The sequence below is a fragment of the Oryzias latipes genome, chromosome 18, assembly GCF_002234675.1.
Source record: "Oryzias latipes chromosome 18, ASM223467v1".
Lineage (NCBI taxonomy): Eukaryota > Metazoa > Chordata > Actinopteri > Beloniformes > Adrianichthyidae > Oryzias > Oryzias latipes.
This window is the reverse complement of record NC_019876.2, coordinates 3,479,131-3,500,996: the sequence shown is the minus strand read 5'-3', so window position 1 is coordinate 3,500,996 and position 21,866 is coordinate 3,479,131. Positions and strand designations below refer to the sequence as shown.

General features: G+C 38.6%; 2 protein-coding genes across 3 annotated transcripts; one reads left to right on the top strand and one right to left on the bottom strand.

The window, feature by feature from the left end:
• The first annotated feature begins 378 nt into the window (after positions 1-378).
• On the top strand, positions 379-8,203 carry LOC105358245. Of its 2 annotated transcripts, none has more exons than XM_023966105.1 (7): positions 379-540; positions 3,216-3,295; positions 4,064-4,106; positions 4,194-4,535; positions 4,608-4,688; positions 7,297-7,459; positions 7,951-8,203. In XM_023966105.1, exons 3-7 carry the CDS (start codon positions 4,070-4,072, stop codon positions 7,958-7,960), a joined length of 633 nt encoding a protein of 210 aa, XP_023821873.1. In that variant the 5' UTR covers positions 379-540; positions 3,216-3,295; positions 4,064-4,069; the 3' UTR covers positions 7,961-8,203. The 2 variants fall into 2 exon arrangements, with proteins under 2 accessions (XP_023821873.1, XP_023821874.1); XM_023966106.1 differs by lacking the exon at positions 379-540 and adding an exon at positions 2,367-2,703.
• A 2,466-nt stretch (positions 8,204-10,669) lies between these two features.
• LOC101173437 (MICOS complex subunit MIC60) lies at positions 10,670-21,651 on the bottom strand. The gene is made up of 13 exons (XM_023966104.1): positions 21,270-21,651; positions 19,328-19,402; positions 18,541-18,585; positions 16,935-16,979; positions 16,612-16,656; positions 16,052-16,096; positions 15,718-15,762; positions 15,349-15,405; positions 14,865-14,944; positions 14,704-14,794; positions 14,153-14,257; positions 12,568-12,735; positions 10,670-11,259 (listed from the first exon to the last, which is right to left on the bottom strand). Exons 1-13 carry the CDS (start codon positions 21,298-21,300, stop codon positions 11,111-11,113), a joined length of 981 nt encoding a protein of 326 aa, XP_023821872.1. The 5' UTR covers positions 21,301-21,651; the 3' UTR covers positions 10,670-11,110.
• Positions 21,652-21,866: the final 215 nt, after the last annotated feature.

The following is a 21,866-nucleotide window of genomic DNA, read 5'->3' as shown; positions in this document are numbered from 1 at the left end:
GTGAACTAAAGGAACATACCTCTGCATTTTTCACACTGAGGCCACCTAAGACCAGGTCCTACTGAAAAACCGCTGGACCTGGACTCTTCAAATCTGGATTAAAATGTTCATTAGATAAACATTAAACACAGTTTATGATTTGTGAGACTCTTTCTGAAAATAAGGCAGAGATATGACGGACAACAGAAAAAAGGGACAGGTGAAACTGACAAAAGGAAACATTAAAATGTCCAAAAACAAAAAGGTGGACAGAGATTTTAAACCAGAAAGGATAGACTGTTACTTGTTCAATATTTTGTGTATATATTATACTCCATTTCCCATGAGTCATTGCTGTTCCCATGAGCCGCATAGAAAAGGCGGGACCGATGACAGACACGCTAGCCTCACATCCGTCTGTTCTCTCATCTCTGCTGCTGAGCTAAACTAACAAAGATTATTTTTAGTTTTACTCCACTTTCTTGGTTTTGTTCGTAAATGTTCTCTTCTGCATTCAGGATTTCTTCTTTCTACCAACTTTCACTGTCGCTGAAAATTACGGTGAGTCCTTCAGTCAAACTTAAACTTCCGCTTTATTTATAAAGAGTTTAGTGCTGTTTATCTTCAGATTTCGATAGACTTCAATCTTTATCATGCGGGACAGCAAAAACATCTTCTACGCGCATTTAGTGTATCTTTGATTGCGGCTGCTTCTGCGGTTTTAACTTTTCCAAAACGCCGTAAACTATACGAAGTTTTTGTTTCGTGTTTGAAAAAATTGCAAACAATAAAACGAGAGTCCACAAAAATCAATCCGGCTGCATTAAAAAAAGAATTTGTTTTTGCTCAGAATTATGAAAACATAATGGGATGTTCTGGAATTAAAAAAACTTTATTTATATTAAGATTTGTAGTTCTTGGGATACTTCCGGATTCGTTCTTTTAAGTCTGATTAAAAAGAATAGAATAAGATAAGTGTTTGGGCGTGTAAGAGTAGTTTCAAAGACTTGTTTATTAGATAATGCTGAGGTCAATGCATGGTTCACTCATGTTCAGGTTTATCTACATTTTTCAGATGATATTCTCATTTTGGCCATAAGTAACATTATATTTTGTGTCATACGCTTCCAGTCATATTTGTGGAAACACTAAAAATCCTTTTTTTCTTCTTGTAACTACTGTGTGGTATGTGTAAGCAATGTTTTTATTTATTTTATTATTTTTATCAGCAATTGTAATTTTTCGCATACTGCTTCTTAACTTGGGTATTCATGACACTGAGCTTTTTTTATGTAGTTGATCTGTGTACTCCTTTTTATTATTAATAATAATAATAATAATAATACATTATATTTTAAAAATAAACTTTTTTTTTACTCTTCTTGACTGAAAAAATCAGAAAAAAGAAAACAACAACAAAGTCTCAGAGTTGAAGTTAATTCTACCAGAACCGGAGGAAAACAACTTTTTAAAAATGTATTTATTTATGTAGCATATTTAGATTTTTTCATTGCAGAACACAGATGACATACAGCAAAAACCAAAAAAAACAAAAAAGTAGTTTCATGAATATAATACTTGGTTAATATAATCAGTAGATTTTATTCATTAATAATAACAATGACAAGAGATTTTTCCATGTTCTAGTTAAATGTGTGTAAATATTAGTTTTTATGAGGTTTGTTAGTTTATCCCATAATTTTTTAGTGACGGTTTGGTTTTGGTTTCTCAAAGTTGAGAAGCAGAGTTTTTCTGCCTTTTCTGTGAAGTTTAGCTGTGGTTGGGGAGCAGATGAAGTGGGAGATCCACTAGATCAGGGGTCGGGAGCCATATATGGCTCTTTTGATGGTCACACATGGCTCGCAAACAAATCTTTAATTATACTTTTTTTTTTTTCATTAGACCAGTCCTTCTCGGGCGCGATGCGATGCCAGGGGGCATGCGCAGTAATAGTGGTGCGTGGAAAGAAAAATCTGCGCCAGCATTATCAGTTTACTATTATCTATTGTTTCACAGAGTTTGTACCAGCCGGAAACCTGTGAATTGCCGTGCCTAAAAGTGCGCGCTCCCGTCTCTGAGGAAGAGCGCGCAGTTGAGGGGATGCGATATGTGAGGAAGAAAACAGAGGGGGGGGGGGGGGGGGGGTTGTGGGCACAGGTAGCAGGTGAATCGCGCAGGGATTGTAAAAAACGTAAAACCCGCTGCCCGTCACTCACTGCAGTGTGTGAGTGTGTGTTTGGCTCCCCGTCTGCATGTGATCAGTCTGTCTCACATCTAAAGAACATTCAGACCAACCTAAGATCACGTTTAACGGCTCAACGCCTGCATGAAGCAGAAACCCACCACGTATCAACCAGATACGAATCTGTTTATGAAATAAAGACTTTGTCGTGATTGTAGTTCAGATCGGTAAAAAGTCGAGGCCACCAAACCTGTGAGAAAACAGAAGAGGAAATGAAATTTAGATTTTTCAGAAACTGATTAAAGAAACTGAAATGCAGGACGTTCAGACCCCCACTAGGATAATCATCTATTAGAACAGATTTCCTGACATGATGAGTTTGGTTTTTCCACACAGAGCCACATATTTATCAACCATTTTGCTTATGACGTTGCTGACATTAAGGGACTGAGCGGCATCAATGACTCTGAAGAGGCCTGCGGCCTTGGAGAGGAGAATTTGACCTTTTCATGGAAAGGTCACGCTACACGTCAGAGCCAGAGGTTAAACATCTTTTTCGTTTGATCTTTAATCGGAAGAAAGTTAATATTCCCTCTATCATTTTCAGTTTTGGATATTCTTGTGCCAAGATATGCGACTGATGTCTTTACAAGAATATTAGAGTGAATCTGAATCACAAGATTTGATTGGGAGGAGTTCACATTTTTTCAAATGTAATGAGAGGCTGGAAGCTTTGGAGAAAGACTTAAAAACACTCCATGGCAACGCTGCCATGTCTCTCACTGATACCCCACCGTGATTGGTCGGTTCGTTCAGCTCGGCACACACAAAGTAGCAGGCCGCACTGACATTAAACTAGCTTTTACCAACTGCTCTTTTTTTTCGTCTGCCCTGATTCACCATTATTGGAATAAATCTTAATTTTCCTCATAAACACATCCTCCATCATCAGGAAAATGCTACAGGAAGACGTTAAAAAAGCCAAAAACACTGTTTTTTCCTTGGAGTGGAGCTTTAAAACCATTTCAAATGTCTTCCTGCTTTTCCCTCACAGCTCAGTCAGTGGATCCGTGTGGATCTGGTGAGGTTGGCGGTCATGTTCCACTTGGAGGACCTTCAACCGACACGTGGAAGGTAGGAGTTCTGCAGAACTATGCACGGTCAGGACCAGAACCCAATGACGGCATGCAAAGGAGGTCAAACACTCCTATGAATGAAAGAATGTAACATGAGTGTGTTAGGAGAAAGTCATCACAGTATTTTCCCAGTAAAGTTGGTTCTTGATTACAGTCATTAGATGTTTATTTACTTGTGGTTTTCAACAGACTAACTGCCCAAAATGTTAAAAACAGAGACCAGGAGGATTCCACAATTAAAGTTTCACTTTAACATCTTTTAATCCTTCAAAGCTTTTGGATACGGGTTAAAAATGGCCAAACGTGGACGGGGCACGCACGTGACCTGCAGGAACCATCAAGGTCGTAGAGCGCTCGGTGAACCCATAGAGGGAAAATGTTCATTCACATTTTTATTTTTGTACGGCGAGTCGTACAGATATTTTTCTTTTTCCCCAAAACCCCCAAATGCTGCAGACTGAACAATCTCTATTGACATCCTATGGGGACTTGCGTATCTCGTGCGAGCAAAATCTTTGCACAGTTAGTAAGGAGCCAGAACTCTCACCTTAATAACGACTGGTGTGGCGTAAGGACACCGTACAACCCCATCATTCAGTCCAGCTCTTATATTCAGTCAGTGTTTCTTATGACCCTTTCTGAGTTTGGTTTCTATTTATACACAGAACCAAACGTTTTCACTGAGTTGAGTATTGAAACTGAAGTTTCTCTGTTTTCTTGTTCTTCCGTAATGACAGTAGATTCTGTTTTCCCTTTTTCTTCTCAGGAGAGCATGAAGTGGATTCTCCTAGCTGTCATTCTCAGCTGTGGTTGGTTGATTTTGAACATTTTCAGTCCTTCATGCTTCATTCTATCACATGCTAAAGACTTCATGAGCGTTTACTTTCTATCTGCAGTTGTTTTGACCCCAGGAACCTCTCCAACCATCTACAAGGCCCGTGAAAATGAGAACACCACCATCAGGTGGGACAGCTCGGTCCGGTCCGACCTGACCAACTCCAGCATTCTCTGTGTCCTCCTGAAGTCCATGAAGGTTCTGTACCGGAGGAGGAACGGCGTGGAGTCTTCAGGATTCCTGGATCCGCAGTTCTCAGAGCGAGTTCAGTGTGACGGAGACGCTCTGAGAGAGGGACGAGTTGTCCTTCGTCTCTCCAAAGTCACCGCTGAGGATTCTGGGACGTATCGCTGTGATCTGCATGCACATTATAACGAGGGGAGATGGGAGACCCACGTGTTTGGTAGGACTGTCCTGTCCAATCAGAAGTGTTTCAGTTGAGTTGATGGTAAACTGGAGGATCTTTTCTCCGCAGAGAACTTTCTCCTGAATGTGACTACAGCCTCTGATGAGGAGAACCATCTGGTGCTCAGCGGGGGCCCAACGTCTGCTGCAGGTCAGTGGAATAAATTCTGCTGTCACTAAACGTCCTTTAAAGGATTCTGCTGCTTTCCGTGTAGCAGCTGATGTGTGAAGCACAGAATGAGCATAAGGGGAGAGGAAGGGTGCTGAGCGTACGACAAAGGTTACTGTCAGCTGTTCTAAGACACGACCGGGATCAGTGGGTGGAAATGACGTCACCAAACAAGAATGCAGAAGGTTAAATCTCCTTGCAGACCTACTTTCTGAAGAGTGAAGTGCAGGTTAATCATCATCAACAGCCTCCTTGTCATCACAAAACCAGTTAAGCTTTTTATTTTTGTGGTTTTAAGTTCAAATCTGTGACAAATGTGGACAGTAAACAAGGAGCTGAACATAGGGGTGTGAGGACAACCGCATCACCGCGGTTGATGACCTCATCACTGCATCACCGCACCTTTTTAGAAAGTGTTTTTTTATTCCTTTTAAAGTTTTGCATATGGTGCGTGATTGTAACTATAATCAGCACATTAAAAACGTTCATCTTTGCTGATAATTAACTTTTTCTGCTGGTCCTGTGTTCAGACTTCAAGGGTGTGTGGGGAAAACCTTTTATCACTCTTCGCCTTCACTCCCTGCACCGCGTGGCTCTCACTGCCTCCGCGCTGCACGTGGCACACGGCTCCCTCTACTCACACATCAGAAGCACACATCCTCATTCCACAACAGAAGTTTCCGTCTAGCGAGGAAATACAACAAATTTACTGCTTTCTAATTATTGATTTCCATTGTATTCATTTCCATTACAAGCTGCGTGCGTTCTTGAGTGCGGGAGGGGGATTTTGTGTTTTGTGTTGGGGGGGGGGGTTATTACTGTTCTCTTTCACTCTGAAACACCAAACATGAACGTGTGCTGTTAGATTTCCATCGCATGTTTGGTTTGGGAACTATTTAACTACCGTATTTTCCGATCTATAAGTCGCCTTTTTTTTCATAGTTTGGCAAGGGGTGCGACTTATACTCTGCAGCGACTTATATTAGAACTAAATTGAAATAAATACATTGTTAACCCTCCTGTTATGTTCATTTGTGAGGAACAGAGATGATGTTCCTGGGTCAATTTGATGTATGAGGTATGTTAAGTGTTAAGAGGATGTTAAGTGACTCAGACAATCAGGAAACTTTTTTTACAGTAAGATCTTGAAGGCTAACAACATAATATTCTATTTTCCAATGATTTCATAGATTCAGAAATGCAATAAATATGACAATTGTTTCTACAAATACAGGATGAAAACAGAGTATTATTTGGCAAATGATGCTGAATGAAAGGAATGAATAAATAGGTATGAGAAAGAATTACTGTAAAATTATGAGATAAACAGTCTGCTATGATTGTGTCATGTGAGGTTATGAAAGTTATTAGTTCTTGGTCTCAGATTTTGTCAAATAAATTTCCCGTCAAAATGCGACTTATAGTCCAGTGCGACTTATCTGTGTTTTTTATACTTTATAATGCATTTTTGGGCTGGTGCGACTTATACTCTGGAGCGACTTATAGTCCTGAAAATACGGCATACAAAGTTACGTGTCTGTATAAAGAAAGGCGGAGCCTCCTGCCTCGCGTTCTTCATGGGTGTCAGGCTTCATGGCTACTGGAAAATTTATCACTGGACAATATACTGTATAATATTCTGAGAAGATGTCTGTACCAGAGAGCACAGGTGAAACTCGCATGCCGCTCCAGAGCGGTCCACTGCAGAAGAATCAACACGGACCCCCCAACACACGTGTGCACACCTTCCTCCTAGTCCTACATACGACGCAGCGCGCTGACACACACACACAGTCATTCTACAACACTGATATAGTTCATTAGTTAGATAGGTAGTAGTTAGTTGTCACTGTCATTTGTTAACAAAGAATATTGCGTTGTAATTGTATTAATTCTGACGCGGCTGCTGGGGGATTTTGTGAATTTTTTTTTTGTTTGGTTTGTTTTTTTGGAGGGAGGGTGTTAACCGCGACACCGCCTCCGGTGCTGGTTCATCACCGTGGTGATCAAAAATGTCACAGCTCTAGCTGAACGGCTCTAAGGTTATGGATTCTCGTGGGGTTGCAGGAATGGCGTTTTTGATAATGCTATGCTAACGTGTTCCACGTGTCGCCAGTTTGCGACCACAAACGGATTTAAAGTCAGACGATATTTTCACGGACCGGACTTTAGGACGTGGGGGAAAAATATGACACTTAATTCATAGGACGTTCATGAAAACTGTATTTTTCTAGACATGAAATGAAACTCTGTCAGCAGGATGTGACGTTTAAGAGTCGGGGTTGAGATGAAGGAAGCTTCATGCTGGCATCACTTCATCTGCTAACGCGGAGCAGTTAGGTTGATATCTCATGTATTTTGTGGTACGAGCACCAAATTTGGCATGGATGTACCTTAGAGGCCCCGCTTTCAGTAAAAAAAGCATGTTAGCCATGAGAAAAATCCAAAACGGCGGCTATTTGTAAAGATGGCGGCTATACACTCAGACAAAGCCACTCTGTTCTCCCTCCTGAATGTTTTTCTTTTTGCTCTCTGCTGCACCAAACTCCATATTTCCCATCACTAAAGCTGAGTTATGATCTTCCTGCAGGCGCTGAAGATCCACCAGCACAACGTAAACCAAGAAGTGGAGTGAACGACCCAACAGGAGCTGGAATTCCACTGGCCGTGGCGGCTCTGGTAGTTCTGATTCTGTATGGAGTGTATCTGATGCCCAAACCTCGGTTCATCAGAAACGTGTTTCTCCATTTACTGTAAGTTTTTAAAAATCATTTCCTCCTTCAAAAACTCTAAAATCATCAAATGTTTGCTGTGTTTACATCCCAGATTAGGAACAGATTAGATATTGCTCCTTAATCCCAGCTCAGTGACCGTGGACGGGATTATCAGGAAAAATCACGCCGTTGCAGAACTTTGCCTTAGTATTGGAGCTGACAAAGACTAAACTCTGACCAAAGTTTCTGCTTTTTTGTTCTTTTTAACTGAAGCCACATTTGTCAAAATGATGAGCAGCACAGATTAGAAATGAGGGAGATGAGACTCTCTTTGATATGTCTATCAAATCTGATCATCTGACCAAATGTTCCTTTAATGTATTGAGACTCCAGCTGGATGAAATGTTTTGTTCTTCTCTAGTTTTTACATTTTTCATTTTAGATCTTATTTCAGGTTCCAAACTTTTGCATGCACTAACATCTAACAGAATAAAAATTTAAACGCGTTATTTCTGTTTTTATCCTTTCAGGAATCTCTGAGATCTCCTTCATGCTGCAGCTGAAAAAAACAAACTGCTCCCACTGCTGCACAGACTGAGGGCTTCTGGGAAAATCATCCGCCATTTTCTCATTCAAAATTAGAGCTAAAAGCCAAAAGTAGGCGGTTCTAACACACCTTCAAGAAACTCATTCATTCATTTTCTTAACCGTTTTTCCCTTTCGGGGTCACGGGGCTGCTGGAGCCTAATCCGGCCACTTATGGGCGAAGGCAGGGGACAACCTGGACAGGTCGCCAGTTTGTCGCAGGGTAGAATGTCCACAATCACACACCCATTCATTCTCACATTCACACAGAGGGACAATTTAGAGTTGCCAATCAACCTATGAAGCATGTTTTTTGGACGGTGGGAAGAAGAGAACCCACGCATGCACGGGGAGAACATGCAAACTCCACACAGAAAGGTTCCCCGTTGATGTTCAGGTCCCCCGGCCGGGACTTGAACCGGAGGCCTTCTTGCTGTGAGGCAAGAGCGCTAACCGCTGCGCCACCATGCAAAAACACAAGAAACTCTTTCCTCTTTTTTGTTTGAATGGTGAAATACTTTAGTGTATTTTAATGCACTGTAGGTTTTTATCATTCTTTTTTAAATGACAGCATCCAAAACAAAAATAGAATCTTTTAGCTCTAGGCACAAAGAGCTCATGTTTCTATCCATATTGGATAGTTTACTAACTGCTGGCCCTTTCTTCTATTTGAAGAGTCTATTAATGATGTTTTAATAAAACATGGTCACACCTGTACAGGGCAACAGGTGGCACGCAGGAAATATCAAGGTTCTAGTCTACTTGGTGAACCTGTGGAGTCAAAATGTTCGTGCACTTTTTCTACAGGATCGTAGAAAACACTTTGATTATTGATTTATTAATTTCAAGCATTATAGTCAAAGCAATAAAGAGTTTACACAAATTTATCAAACTCATTACAGAAATGTTGAAATGCATAGAAAAAATAAACTTAAATCCCATCATCCTATTTAAATATAGTGATCTTTAACTAAAGACACGCTGAACTTGATTTATTTATTGCTTAAGAAGGAGCGGGAAGAAGTGAGTTTATATAACCCCACCCTACTCAGTTCATTCATTTGATAGTTTTACATAGTTTTATGTTATCCGGTTCTGATCCGATAAACACTTAAACGACACGTAAGAATCAGAAAGGCTGACGTTGGCGAGATGCAGGCGTGTTGTAAAGATTTTTGCTTTGTTTTTTAACCTCCACCAATCCTGTGACAGGGTGAGTGCTGGTGGTGTAACGTGCACGCTCCTGGTTTGCAGCTTGACTGTTAGAGATGAGGAAAAGACTCAGAGTCCTTGTAAAATGCAGGTTTTGTGTCATAAATAATGTTTTTGTAATTCCAACTTTGTTGTCTATGTCCAGTATAAAATATCATTTTATACATTTTATTTTGAAAGTACAACTGAAGTTTTTTTATTTTTAAAAACCAGACCTGTTTCCCGTTTTTCCGTCTTTTTGCCTCAAAATCGACGCTTAAACAGACTGGAAATAGAAAAAGCCTGAGTTGAGTTGTGGAGGGACGATGTCAGACGGAGACACGATGGAGGTGATGTAAACGTCCTGACTGATTCATAAACACAACAGAGACTCACCGCAGACGCACCAATGTCAACTAGGCTTTACGTTATGCTTGGAAACACTTTACAATCCATTTACCTCATGTACAACAATGGTACGATCCATTTTCATGAGGTGGCTGTGAGAGCCACAAGGTAACTGGAAGATCAGTGTCACTGACTTTATAAATATATACTTGAAATTAGACTAAAACACTCAAAACAACAAAAAACAATCATTTATCTCTGCACAGATTATGTTTATGAATAATGCAAGAAGCGATTTCATAATATAATAATAATCCCACCATTATAATGTTTTACTTAACTTTATTTTTTTATATACAGTAACCATCATCTGGTTCTTGATGTATGGAGTTATTGATACTTTTATCAAATGAATATAAAGTTCCTGTTAATAAACATGAGACCTTAAATTTCCTGAAATCATTATTGCATTTAACAGATCAAGTATGGATTATTGCAGTAATCTAAAATTCATAATCATTGTATTTTTTTGTATATTTTTTGTCAAAATCTGTCTCCTTGTCTTGACTGAACCAAGTAATAATAAAAGATAAATCCATGCTATTGTCCAAGAGGAAGAGGATCTCACTTTAAAAAGTTTAATGAAGGATTGTTTTTCTCTAAGGCAAATGTGAATTTTCTGTGACGCTAAAAGTTTGTCCTGTAATTATTGAATCCTCCATCTTTGTTCAAGGAAACAGTTTAATGAAAACCATGTTTTCAGAATAAACCCTGTTTCTGAATGGAGGTTTGTTATATAAAATATGTTGGAAAAAATAAATACATTTGTGAAATAAAATGAGTTCCTTTGATTTTTCTGTGATATTCATCCGGTCAAAGACTCCAAACTGTGGTTTTTGTCACGTTCGTTTATTTGTAAGCTGATATCCGGTTTTTCCCCTGCGGTTCATGACTCTGTGATAGAAGTTTGTTTTGTCACACTCCAACTTTTATCTGAGCTTCTCAGCCTGAAGACCAACTTTAAAACCTACAACTGAACAGCCAATGTTAGCACTACAAGCTAAAGATAGAAACCTGGATCAGCGGAAACAGGCAGTCATTTCAAAATAAACCTCTATGACCAAACTTTTTTTTAAACGTCCTTTCACTCTTTATTTAGAAAATAAAAAGTACAGGAAAAGCTTACATCATGAGTTAAATGTGATACAAATACATACTTAGTTCTATACGTTCTGGTGAATTTCTGTTTTCCTTTTCCAGGTAGTTTATTTTGGTAGTTTGGTCCGGAAGTGCACCATTTTGACCGTAGTTAATAGGAATAACAAGTTTGTCGCGTGGCAGACACTCAAAATCGAGCGGGAAACGGAGGGAAATGGACGGGTAAGTTTGATTCATTAATCACAGGCTTGATTGTGTGCATAGGTGTGTGTTTCTTTGTGTGTATCTACAATTTCCACATCATTTACATAAAATTTACAATTGTGCTTCAGGAATAGCAAAACAAATCTTCAGTTTTTTTGTGAAAAACGTCTTGTTTATCTTGAGGGTCAGTTAAAGTTAAAAGTACTAAGAAGACGAGGAGATGGAGGAGGTGGGGGAGGTGGAGAAGATGGAGAACGGTTGGACGGTGGAGGACTCAGATGGGGAGAGGAGCTGGTCGCACAATGCCGGCCCGTTCAGATTTATTTCAACGAAAGGAGCACTGGAGTGAGTGGCTGGGTGAAATTAAAAAAAATGGAAAGAGGTTAATAAAATGTACATAAAACGCATCCAAGTGTTAGCAATAAGATAGCACATAACACTTTAAAAATCTGAGCATTTGTGCCAAAATAGCTATAGATTAAAAAAATTATACAAAATTAAAAAGATTAATAATTAAAAAAAATCAGTGGGTTAAAAAAGTTTTTAAAAGAAATTGATTCTAAGATGCCTTGCTGGAGAATTGTGTTGCCTGTTGGCACGAGGAGCAAAAGATTGCTAAAGGGCTTGCAATGTGTCCATTATTCATTCTTTCCCATTCATACTTGGTGATGACATCACTTTTTAAGTCCTTTCTACGGGTTTACGTACAAACCGAGCATTCATTGAACACACGCTGAAAGTTCCCTAGTCAAAACTTTCGACTGCCTGAACGTCAAACAGCTGAACTTTGTCCAATCAGGATCTAACATCTGGGTGTGACGTACACCATCCTTTTTAATAAACAGTAAAGTTAAACTACCAACCGTTGTAAACATGATCATGGGGGAGAATTGATAAATGCCACTTGTGTCCGTCTGTATTTATATGAATTATATTCATTGGAATAAAGCAGTGAAAGAAAAAACAAGATTTGCGAGATCCGAACCACCTTGACATGGGACAAGCACTACTAAACAGTAGAAAAAGAAGAAGAACCTCCTCCCTTCTAGTCCGGTGTGAACATCACACTCGTTCTTGAAATCACATATAGTGCATTCTTGAACATGCAAAACATGCTCGGTGGTGCAAATCTGGTGAATCTTTCTCCAGACTTTTTCTTTCACAGCTCTATTCCGATATGTGACAGACTTGGTGTTGTATCATTCCATCTGCACACAGCCCTATCATTCTTTTCTTCTCCACGATCAGTTTTCAAAGGGTTGGTAAATGTTGTATACTTATAAAGCGCTTTTCAACCTACAAGGACAAAGCGCTTTACAGTCACAGACCCATTCACCCAGTCACACACACATTGACACACAAACACAGGCACCCGCCTACCACTAGAGGCAAGGTGGGGTTCAGTGTCTTGCCCAAAGACACTTCGACTCATGGGCATGCAAGGCAGGAGTCGAACCTGCCCTACCGCTGCACCACGGCCGCCCACAGTTGTTACTACTGTGTCTTGAAAAGAACAATAACCATACCTCACTACCAAATCCCAGTACCTGATTGGTCAAAGTTCAACTGGTTTAACTTTAGATCCGCATTCAATGGCCACACATTTTGTACATAAATCTCAAAAACGGAAACGCTTTAAATGCAGATCAATAAAACCTCACATGGATTATTATTGTTTTCGTTCTCCTGTTCTCCAGCTGCTTCCATGAACGGGTTGTTTTGGTCAGGAGGGCTGGCTTTCTTTTCGTCCTGGCTGTCGGCCAAAGTCTGACTGCTCACACTGGCGGATCTGCTCTCCACACTTTTATCCTCATCTTGTTCCTGAGGATCTGCAAGGGAGAAACGGAACAAACTTTAAACAAACCCCTGTTTATCACAGCAGTTAGGTTCCAAAAAAAGTAGTTTGGTTTATTTATTTAATGATTCTGGATGTTTTAAGGCTGTACAACCTGTTACTACACACTTTATCCACTTTATAAGACGTTTCTCTTGTTTAAACCCTCAAAGTTTAAACCTTCATAGAAAAACAAGTCCAGTTTCAGAAAATGAAAAAGATCTGCTCACGAATAAAGATTTTTGTGTTTCGAGCAAACTGAACACAATTATTAAAATTGATTGACAACAGCCTACAGTCAACCGAGATGCAGAACATGATAAGCTGTGTAAAAAAAATAAAAAAGGAATTTCACTAAAAAAATCTGCAAAACTACATGACCATGAAAGGTGACACGTGAAATAGCCAGGGACCGTTGTATTCTAAGAATGAACATATTTAAGTGTTTACAAACAAGTTAACAAAAAAGTTCTTTAAATATCAACCTGCACATTCAGGATTAAGGATTCAGATTAGTAGACCAACATCCATTTATTTCTATGGATCTCTTGCATGCTGAGCAGAGATGCAGTTTTCTTACCAAATCATGGGTAACATTGAGATCTTTTGGTGGTGGGACATGTTACGAACAGATTTATTTGTGATGGCTTTGAGCAGATAAGCAAACTACCCAATGCTCTTTAGGCTTGAAAATGTGTACTCTACCAGTTCTAGACGACCATAACTACTATTAACTGAAGAATTATGAGATTTTCTCTACATGCCAGTGTCCAAAATAGTGTTTTCAGATCTGGAGACAAAGTTCGACAAAGCATCATTTCATGATTCAAATGTGTAGATTGCATCCTCTGTTCCTAGCTGTATAGTTTCGTGGGATTACAGCTAAATGTGCGGCCAACCAAGCATCTTATTTCTGTCAATGATCTTTGATGGAATCCCACAGATAAGGTAAAACAAAAGTCTGGGCGGTCCAAGCTTTCAAACCATCCCTCTTGTGGTTGACAACGTAGCTGTAGTTCTCAAACCTTTTTCACACATAAACTTGTTGCTTTAGAATTGGACTGCTTTCATAATTGTTTTTTAAAATATAGTTGGACTGCTCCAAACCCATTGCAACAGTCCTGTACAGTCAAGTTCAGTTTAGACCATTTCCTGTCTGATCTCTTGCTATTTTCTCCCATAGGGTGTCAGGTAAGACCTTCCAGTTGAGACTTTGTCTGACGAAGGTTAGGGCTGTCCATCAGGCCTCTTTTAAAGGAGAAGTTGTAGTATTCTTGGTTCCTGGGATACATAGTGATGCCAAATTGTCACAAAAAGCTTTATGAATCAAGATTAATGCAACAGGTTGAGCCCCACGCTTCTTTTGCTGTAACATGGTGATGCGCATCGAACAAAACCAGATGATAAATTACCATTTGCTCCACTAGAACCGTTCTCCTCAGACTTTGGACCTGAACCGTTGGCTACTGGAAGGGAGGAAGTGTTATCAGTGATATGGTCTTTAAGGTCTGGTCGATCTGAAATAAAATACCCCCCCAAAAAAGACTTACTACAGGCTTTTCTTTTATTGCATTCACACCGAATGCGATTTGCACATTAAAATAACGTTGGACACGTCTCTTTTGACGCGCATCAAATACGCTGCTCGTCACTTGTCCAAAAGTCTCCATGTTTGAGTTCATGAGACCATTCCGGTGAGGTTCACCATCTACTGCAGGACGCTTTCCGCCCTACTTCAGTCTCTGTGTGAGACTCAGATTTTTGAGCCCACAAGGTGCCGTGATGCCCGAATCCCGCTGCAAGACCTCTGATCACATCTGTTCATTGGCTCATCATTGAAACTGGACGCCTCCGATGTGCAAATCCCATTTAGTGTGAACACAGCTTTAAGCTTTTTTTGGCAATGTATGTGTACTTTAAATGGGTAAATCTTCATTTATGTCTGAATGTAAAGAATACTCACCAAAGTCGTCAAGGTAGACTGCCTCAAAGGTCCCAGTAGGCTCATTTCTGTTGTTCATAGGACTTGGACGATGCAGATCAAATGAGTACGACTGGAAGGCAAGATCACATGCTGATAGAAAAGAAAGCTTTAATTGAAAAATGTCAGAATGAGTTGCTTACCCTGGATGCTCTTCTGATAAAAAAGAGCATAAGACTCAAGGCAATGATGATCAGGATGATGAAAACCAGAATCACGTATCCTGAGAAGAAACAGAAAGCTCTTGAGATTAAAAAGTTCTTCTTTTTGTCTCACTGCTCAAAGTAAAAACATTTCTTACAGATTTCGGAGCAATAAATGATTCCTGACCAAATATTTCATGACGTTAAACGTTGATTTTAAAGTGACTTTTTTGTTACTTAGTTGATTTCACAGAAAATAAGAGGCAATAAAGCCTCTCTAGGTCCTTTAGCGTATGCATTTTTCTACCTTTTCTTAATAAATGTCCGCCAAATTCCAGCACAAGGCATTCTAACTATGTGGGTGATTTTATGATTTATATTTTTAAAATGTTGCATTTGACTGTTGATAAATGCAGAAACATTAATAATGTTTAAGGGTTTCAAAATATATCAAATAAGGTAAAGGAAAGACGTAAAACCTTACCCCAGCTTGAACTGTTCTTAGGAGGAGGAGGTGGAGGAGGAGGTTCTTCGGTTGGTGCTAAAAGCAAATAGATTTTTTGGTGGATGGATCAGTCAAAACCAACACAACTATAAGTTCTATTCATACCCGATGACTAACTGTTACTTTCAAGAGGAATTCCACTCAAGACAAATTCCTGATGCTGTTTTCAGTAACACAACAGATGATACCAAACCATCCCTGCTTGGAAGCTCAGGTCCTTCAAAGTATCTTAGTTTGATCCAGTTTGGAAATATTGTAACAACATCCTCTGTACACAAAAAAACCTGACAACCATAGAATATTCTTTGAACGTGGAAAAGGAAACCAGACAAACGCACAAAGATTTACCTGAGGAAGGACTGGTCTCTTCCGATTGAGATGCTTCATCCTTTTCTAAAAACAAACATATATTCCTCCATTAATCTGATCAATAATCTGATCTAAAACAGCAAATGCTGTAAAAGATTAATCCAGTCTGTGATTCAGGATGTTTCCCTAAAGGACAGAAGGTTAAAACATCAACCTGTAGACAAGATGTCTTATGTCTTTAGTGATATTAGCACTTACTCTGTTTTTACAGAGATTTGCTTAAAATGTTCTCCCTCACATGAAAACAGAAATCCATAAACTGTGTTTTTCTAAACGAACACAAACCAAGAAAAAGAAAAGCACAAAGTCTTACTGCGGGTTGAGCTGGTCCCTTCAGAGGTAGGAACTAAGGTCGTTCCTAAAACCAAACACAGTTTTAGACTGATCCACCAATCCATTCACACCCATTTTCAAATCACTTTTAGCGTAACGCTCTGTAAAACAACAAAAAATACATTCCAGTACAAGACATTCCAGGTACTGTTTTCTTAGAAGACAGAAGATGAAGCCGCCAAACCCAGACTGAATGAACACGTATATCTTTAGAAATTATGTAATGGTGTGGTTTTTTTTAAAATACTTTTGTGCATATTATTGTTTGTTGCATGGAGATATATAGTGGATAGTACTGTAAACTCTGGTCCAGAAGGTTTAAATAACAACTAGGTCCTTTCTGTGTGCTGTTTTCATGTTTTTCTTGGGCCCACAATAAGACTTTACATTATGCCTTAGCAGTGTGTTTGTGTGTATGTAGCAGCCTTGACCAGCTGGTGTAGCTGAAAAACTCTCCACTTGCTTGGTCATGTTAGACAGGCTACATGTCTAACACATGTACTCTGAGACATGAAAGAAAGTGAGGAAAAAAAGTCTTACCCTCAGTTGAGTTATCATTCTCCATGGGAGTTGCATTGGTTGGTGCTAAGAAACATGCAACTATTTAGACAAATATATCAATCTGATCAAAACAATCCTAAATTCTGTTAACATTGGAAAGTTAAAGCCTAAAAACAAAAAACAGACTTGATGCGTTTAAACCAAAAATATTAACAAAAACATTATTGTCACCAACGTCTTGGATATATTTTCATTTTTTGTTGTTTTTAAAAATATGGCTGCCTTGGATTGTGTTGAAATACATGTACAATGAAACAATCAAGTTAATGAACAAAGTATTTGAAAGAGAAAAGCAATTTTACCCAACAAGGAACTGTTGACTTCAGAAAAAGGTACGTTGGTTGTTGCTAAAAGAAATACAAATTTTGACATTTATTATTCTGATTACTTTAAGTTTAAATTATATTTTCCTTTCAGGGGTGTCAGAGTCTAGGCTTTGTGGGTGGCATCCTCCTAAGTTTTTTTGCCTTATCTGCTGCTGATTATCTGGATCAGGTGTGGTTTGCCAATCAGAAGCTACAATGGCAGGTTAGTAGGAAATCCTGTGGAACACCATCCATCAAGAACCTGACGTTTAACACATGCATTTGACAGTCCACACTGTGAAATGACAAAATCCAAAATGGAGTTTTAGCTAATCCTAAAGCTGTCCCTGAAACCGTCAAAACAATTTTGCATGGATGCAATGACTCCTTTAGTAGTTCCAGTTGGTATTGTTAATGGTTGTTTTGTCCTTTCTCTGCGTAACATGTTCTCTGTGTTCACGTGTGGGTTTGTAATTGTCCGTAGACATTAACAAACCCACACTGGGGATCCTGTTATGGATGGGTGATCTGTCATGGGAGAACTCTACCTTCACCAACCATAATGGGTGGAAAGGGCTTCAGCTTTCACCTCAAGCCTTCAAATGATGGATGGGTGGGTGGATGGATGGATGGATGGATAGGTGGGTGGATGGGTGGGTGGGTGGGTGGATGGGTGGATGGATGGATGGATGGATGGATAGGTGGGTGGGTGGATGGATGGATGGGTGGGTGGGTGGATGCACTCAACAAAATAACTCATTGGATGAACTCAATTTAATTGTGGGCAGGATTTCCATCCAATAAATATGAGTAACCCCACCTCAAAGAAAATTCTTCCATGTAATGAAATATAATTGAGTTAGTCGAACTCAATTTTATCAAGAAAGGCAAGGGAAAAAAAACATGCAACAGAAGTCTGAAGCCAGCCTTGAACTCAGAACCTCTGTTTGTTAAACCCGCTAACTAATCCATTGAGCTAACATTTTTGTGGCAACACACAGTATAAAGAAATAGATTCATTATTTACATAAATGAGGCTCGTCGTGTATCGTCTTATTGGGAGAAGCCGAGTTGAAACGATTTCATGCCACAGTTCGTTTTTTACGTGGAAAAAACGAACGAAAGTTTTCACTTTTGAAAAGTCGAAGGATATGAAGGACCAAAAGTCATACCAGGCGTTAGACGGAGTTGAACATTTTAATAGTTGAATGGTTAAAATAGGTGAAAAATTGTAGCCGTAAGACGGCAAAAAGAATAAATAAAGAGAAACAGGAAAACAAGCATGCCCCTTACTTGAACTCAATTATTTTGGATTACTGGAGTTATAGGGGAAACTATTAATACATTTTGTGTTAGGTCAATTAAAAGTAGATACATTCTTTTTAAATAAATATTTTTAAATAAAACAACCAGAATTTTATTGTGTTACATGAAAGAGGGGCTTGAATCTTTTTATTGAGTGTGGATAGATGGACGGATGGGTGAGAATATTGTTACCACATATATAACACTTTACATTGAAAGCTATTCCTGAATGTAAAAATACATGCACAATACAAAAAACTGTCAATTCTAAAACAATGGAAATACAAAAAAAACTTACTCCGAGTTGAGCTGTCGTCCACAACAGTAGACTCTCTCGTTGTTACTGAAATCCCAAAAGATTTTACAAGAGGTAAATGAATTAAATCAAATATATTTTTGAATTATGTCTTACATTAATTGTTACTTCTTTTGGAAAAACTGCTACCACATACTGTACGCAGAGGTCTATAAAGGTTTGTATATTTTTTAAAGACTTTTCCTACTGTTAGATTTGGATTTTCCTAAATAAGACAGAATACAAATTCAATGAGAAATCATAAAACAAACCATTACCAACTGCAAACTGTGACTTTTACCTTAGATTGTCTTCTTAAGTTGTCTTTTTTACTTTAGATCTAATGAAATGCGGTAACTTTTTTTTTTACACTGCACACATTTCTCAAATCCACGTCAGTTTTGTAGAAAACTTGCAGAGCAATGTTATGCGTAATTGTGAAACTCAGCGACCACAATGGTCCAACTAATCTGAATATATTCAAACATATTTAAAAGTGAAACTATCGGGAGCCAGATCAGTTCATCGGATGTCCAACAAGTTCTCATTCAATCCAGTTACACACATCCTTTTATTTTTTAATCCCCTGGAATAGAGCATGTCTGGTGGAATCATTATTGGCTGTTTTTTAAGGACACTTTGATGCAGTGGACCTGGGGGCCAAACTGCCAACTTTCCAATGACAATACCCATCATAAGGGCCACATAAGAATTTGTGCATTAGAAAATATTTTTAAAAAGGGGAGCAAGAATAGAACAAAATGTGATGGACATGGCTTCATCCACGCACCTTGTGTCGTAGCATGAGTGTTGTTCTGAGGCAACGGTTGGGTTTGTCTTTGACCAACCAAAGAGATGAGCAGAACTGAAGAGGAAACACAAGTCATGAAAGGAACAAAATACAGTGAAGTAAGAAATGTTTTCAGATAACATTCAAGATATCTGCACACAATAGTATCGGAGATCATTTTAACTAGGGGTGTAAAGATTAATCGATAAATCGATTTCTATTCCTACGATCCAACCAGATCAATTGTTAATTGAATCGACCCATACCAATATACAATCATTTAAAAATAAAGTAAATCAATGATTGAAGCACGATAGGTTAATTTTACTATAATGTAAAAACAACAAAGGGCATCACCGCGGACAACACACATGTGATGACATCAGCAAACACGGATCACTCCATCATTCCAGTCCAATGTGTTGAAACACTTTGAATTTGGCAAAGTCATGTGACCATCCAGTGTCTAGAATGTTCCAATAATGTTCCCTTTGGTTTCTTATGATGTGGAAAAACAAAAGTGGGCTGAACTCTAGGAAACTAACATGTGAATGGATTCATTCATTGTAGTTTACTTGTTTGTTTGGACACATATTTCATTTATACCTAATTATCTGGAAGAAATCCAAGAATCTGGAAAACTGAAGTTTGAATAAAGTTCTGAAATTTTGGATAAATATGTCCTTGATCTAACTTTCATTCAGTGAATCAGATTGTTGTTAAAATGAACCAATATGGACTATGAACCGTCACTATGAATGGATCATCAACCACAAATTATGGCATGATCCCAACCGTTGTTAAAATGAATAGCTAAACTTCTACTTTTAACCCTTTAACGTCAGAGATGACGCCAGCAACCGCAAAATGACACACGTTCTTTGAACTGCTGTAACTCTCCAACTGTGAATACAATTAACGTAATTCCAACACATTCTCCGCATCACAATCTATGCATTCATTGTGTAGAAACATCAGTGCTGTAAAGTTATGCATATCAGCGCAAAGCTGCTTTTATCTGCCTCAGAATCCAATGACCTTATATTAACTGCGTAAACAGTTGAAGACTTCCTGTATTTCATAGAACATCAATCGTTGGGGCTAAAGCTGTATGCTGAACATAGAACACACAAGTAATTTAACCTTAGTACAATTCCAAAGGGCATGATTGTAATAAATATTTATACGATATAAAAAATTGTATGGTATAAATATTGATACCATGGGTAAACTTTAATTTTATGGCGGTATACATGTTGTTTTCATCAGTCCAGTTTTGAACTTGTTTTTGCAACCATTTACATAGAATGACAAAACTTGAAACAGAATATTTAAAAAGGGGGATTATGGGACAGAAGACAAAATGTCGGCAAATGTCTTTGATCTATTGTGAATTCATGTTTTACCACAGCTGCTCTTGATAAAGTTAACATCCAATAAACATTTAGAACCTTAAGGTTTTCTTCTGGCAGGTTCAAACACTTTCAGTAAGAATTTGTGGAAATCAAAAATATTTCCCTCCTTTAGCAAAAGAAATGTCAAATACCTGAAAGACACCAGCAAGTTTGCACAATGAAAGCGGAAAGCGGCAAAATCTAGTTTACTGTGGCGTTGCTACGCGCCACATTATTTCCTGTGCAGATTTTCATGAAAGAATTTAAAAGAAATTCTGCTTAATGCTGCTAAATAACACAACTATTCAATCCTGTTTGTCCAATTTCAGCACGACAAAGCCAAAAACAGAGGTTTGTGTCGGATCTAGCATCATTTTACTCCTAATTGTGCTGAAGTTTTTGAATCAAGTGTGTGGCAGAGATCTTATATCATATCATATGTTTGTATTGGGGTTTTTCTCAGAAAGTCAGAGTTCCTCTTTATAAGATGTGACGAAGCCGAAGCGGGAGAATAAAGAGAAGTTGGTTGACGGTTGGGTTTAACTCACCAAGGAAGCAGAGGTGATGCAGCTGCTCCATTGCACAGATGAAGTGACTGGTGGCGTTTTCCTTTGCTTTCTGTCAGATTTACAGTTTTAAGTTTGTTGCATAATCATAGGTAGGAATAAAATGTCTTTTCTTTTTTTTCTCTTAAAAAGCTTCCTTCTCTGCTGCTTTTCTAGCGTCTTTTCTGATCAAGTAAAGTGAAAAAAAAAGACTTGCTGTCTTACTTCCTGTCTCTCTCAGTACCCCCACCCCCCGGTCTCTTGGTCTTTGACTTTATCTGAAACACTTAAACTGCATGTGCAGAGGTGCAAAAATTAGTTCCCACTCATATATTGCTCAATTTAGATAGTTGATATTGGTCCATTAGTGACAGAATGTAAACAAATGTAAAATAAGGAAAAGAAAAAAAAAAGAAACAGGAAATTAATTTCAAGCATTTATTTGTATAAGGGTGCATAAAAAAAGTATTTGTTCTCAAAAGTTCACCTCTAGTTGATAGAATTCAAAGGTTTCCTGTAGGTCAGATTTTCAAACACTCTAGCTGCTATTTTGTCCCATTCATCCACGCAGATCTTCTCAAGAGTTGTGATGTTTTGAGG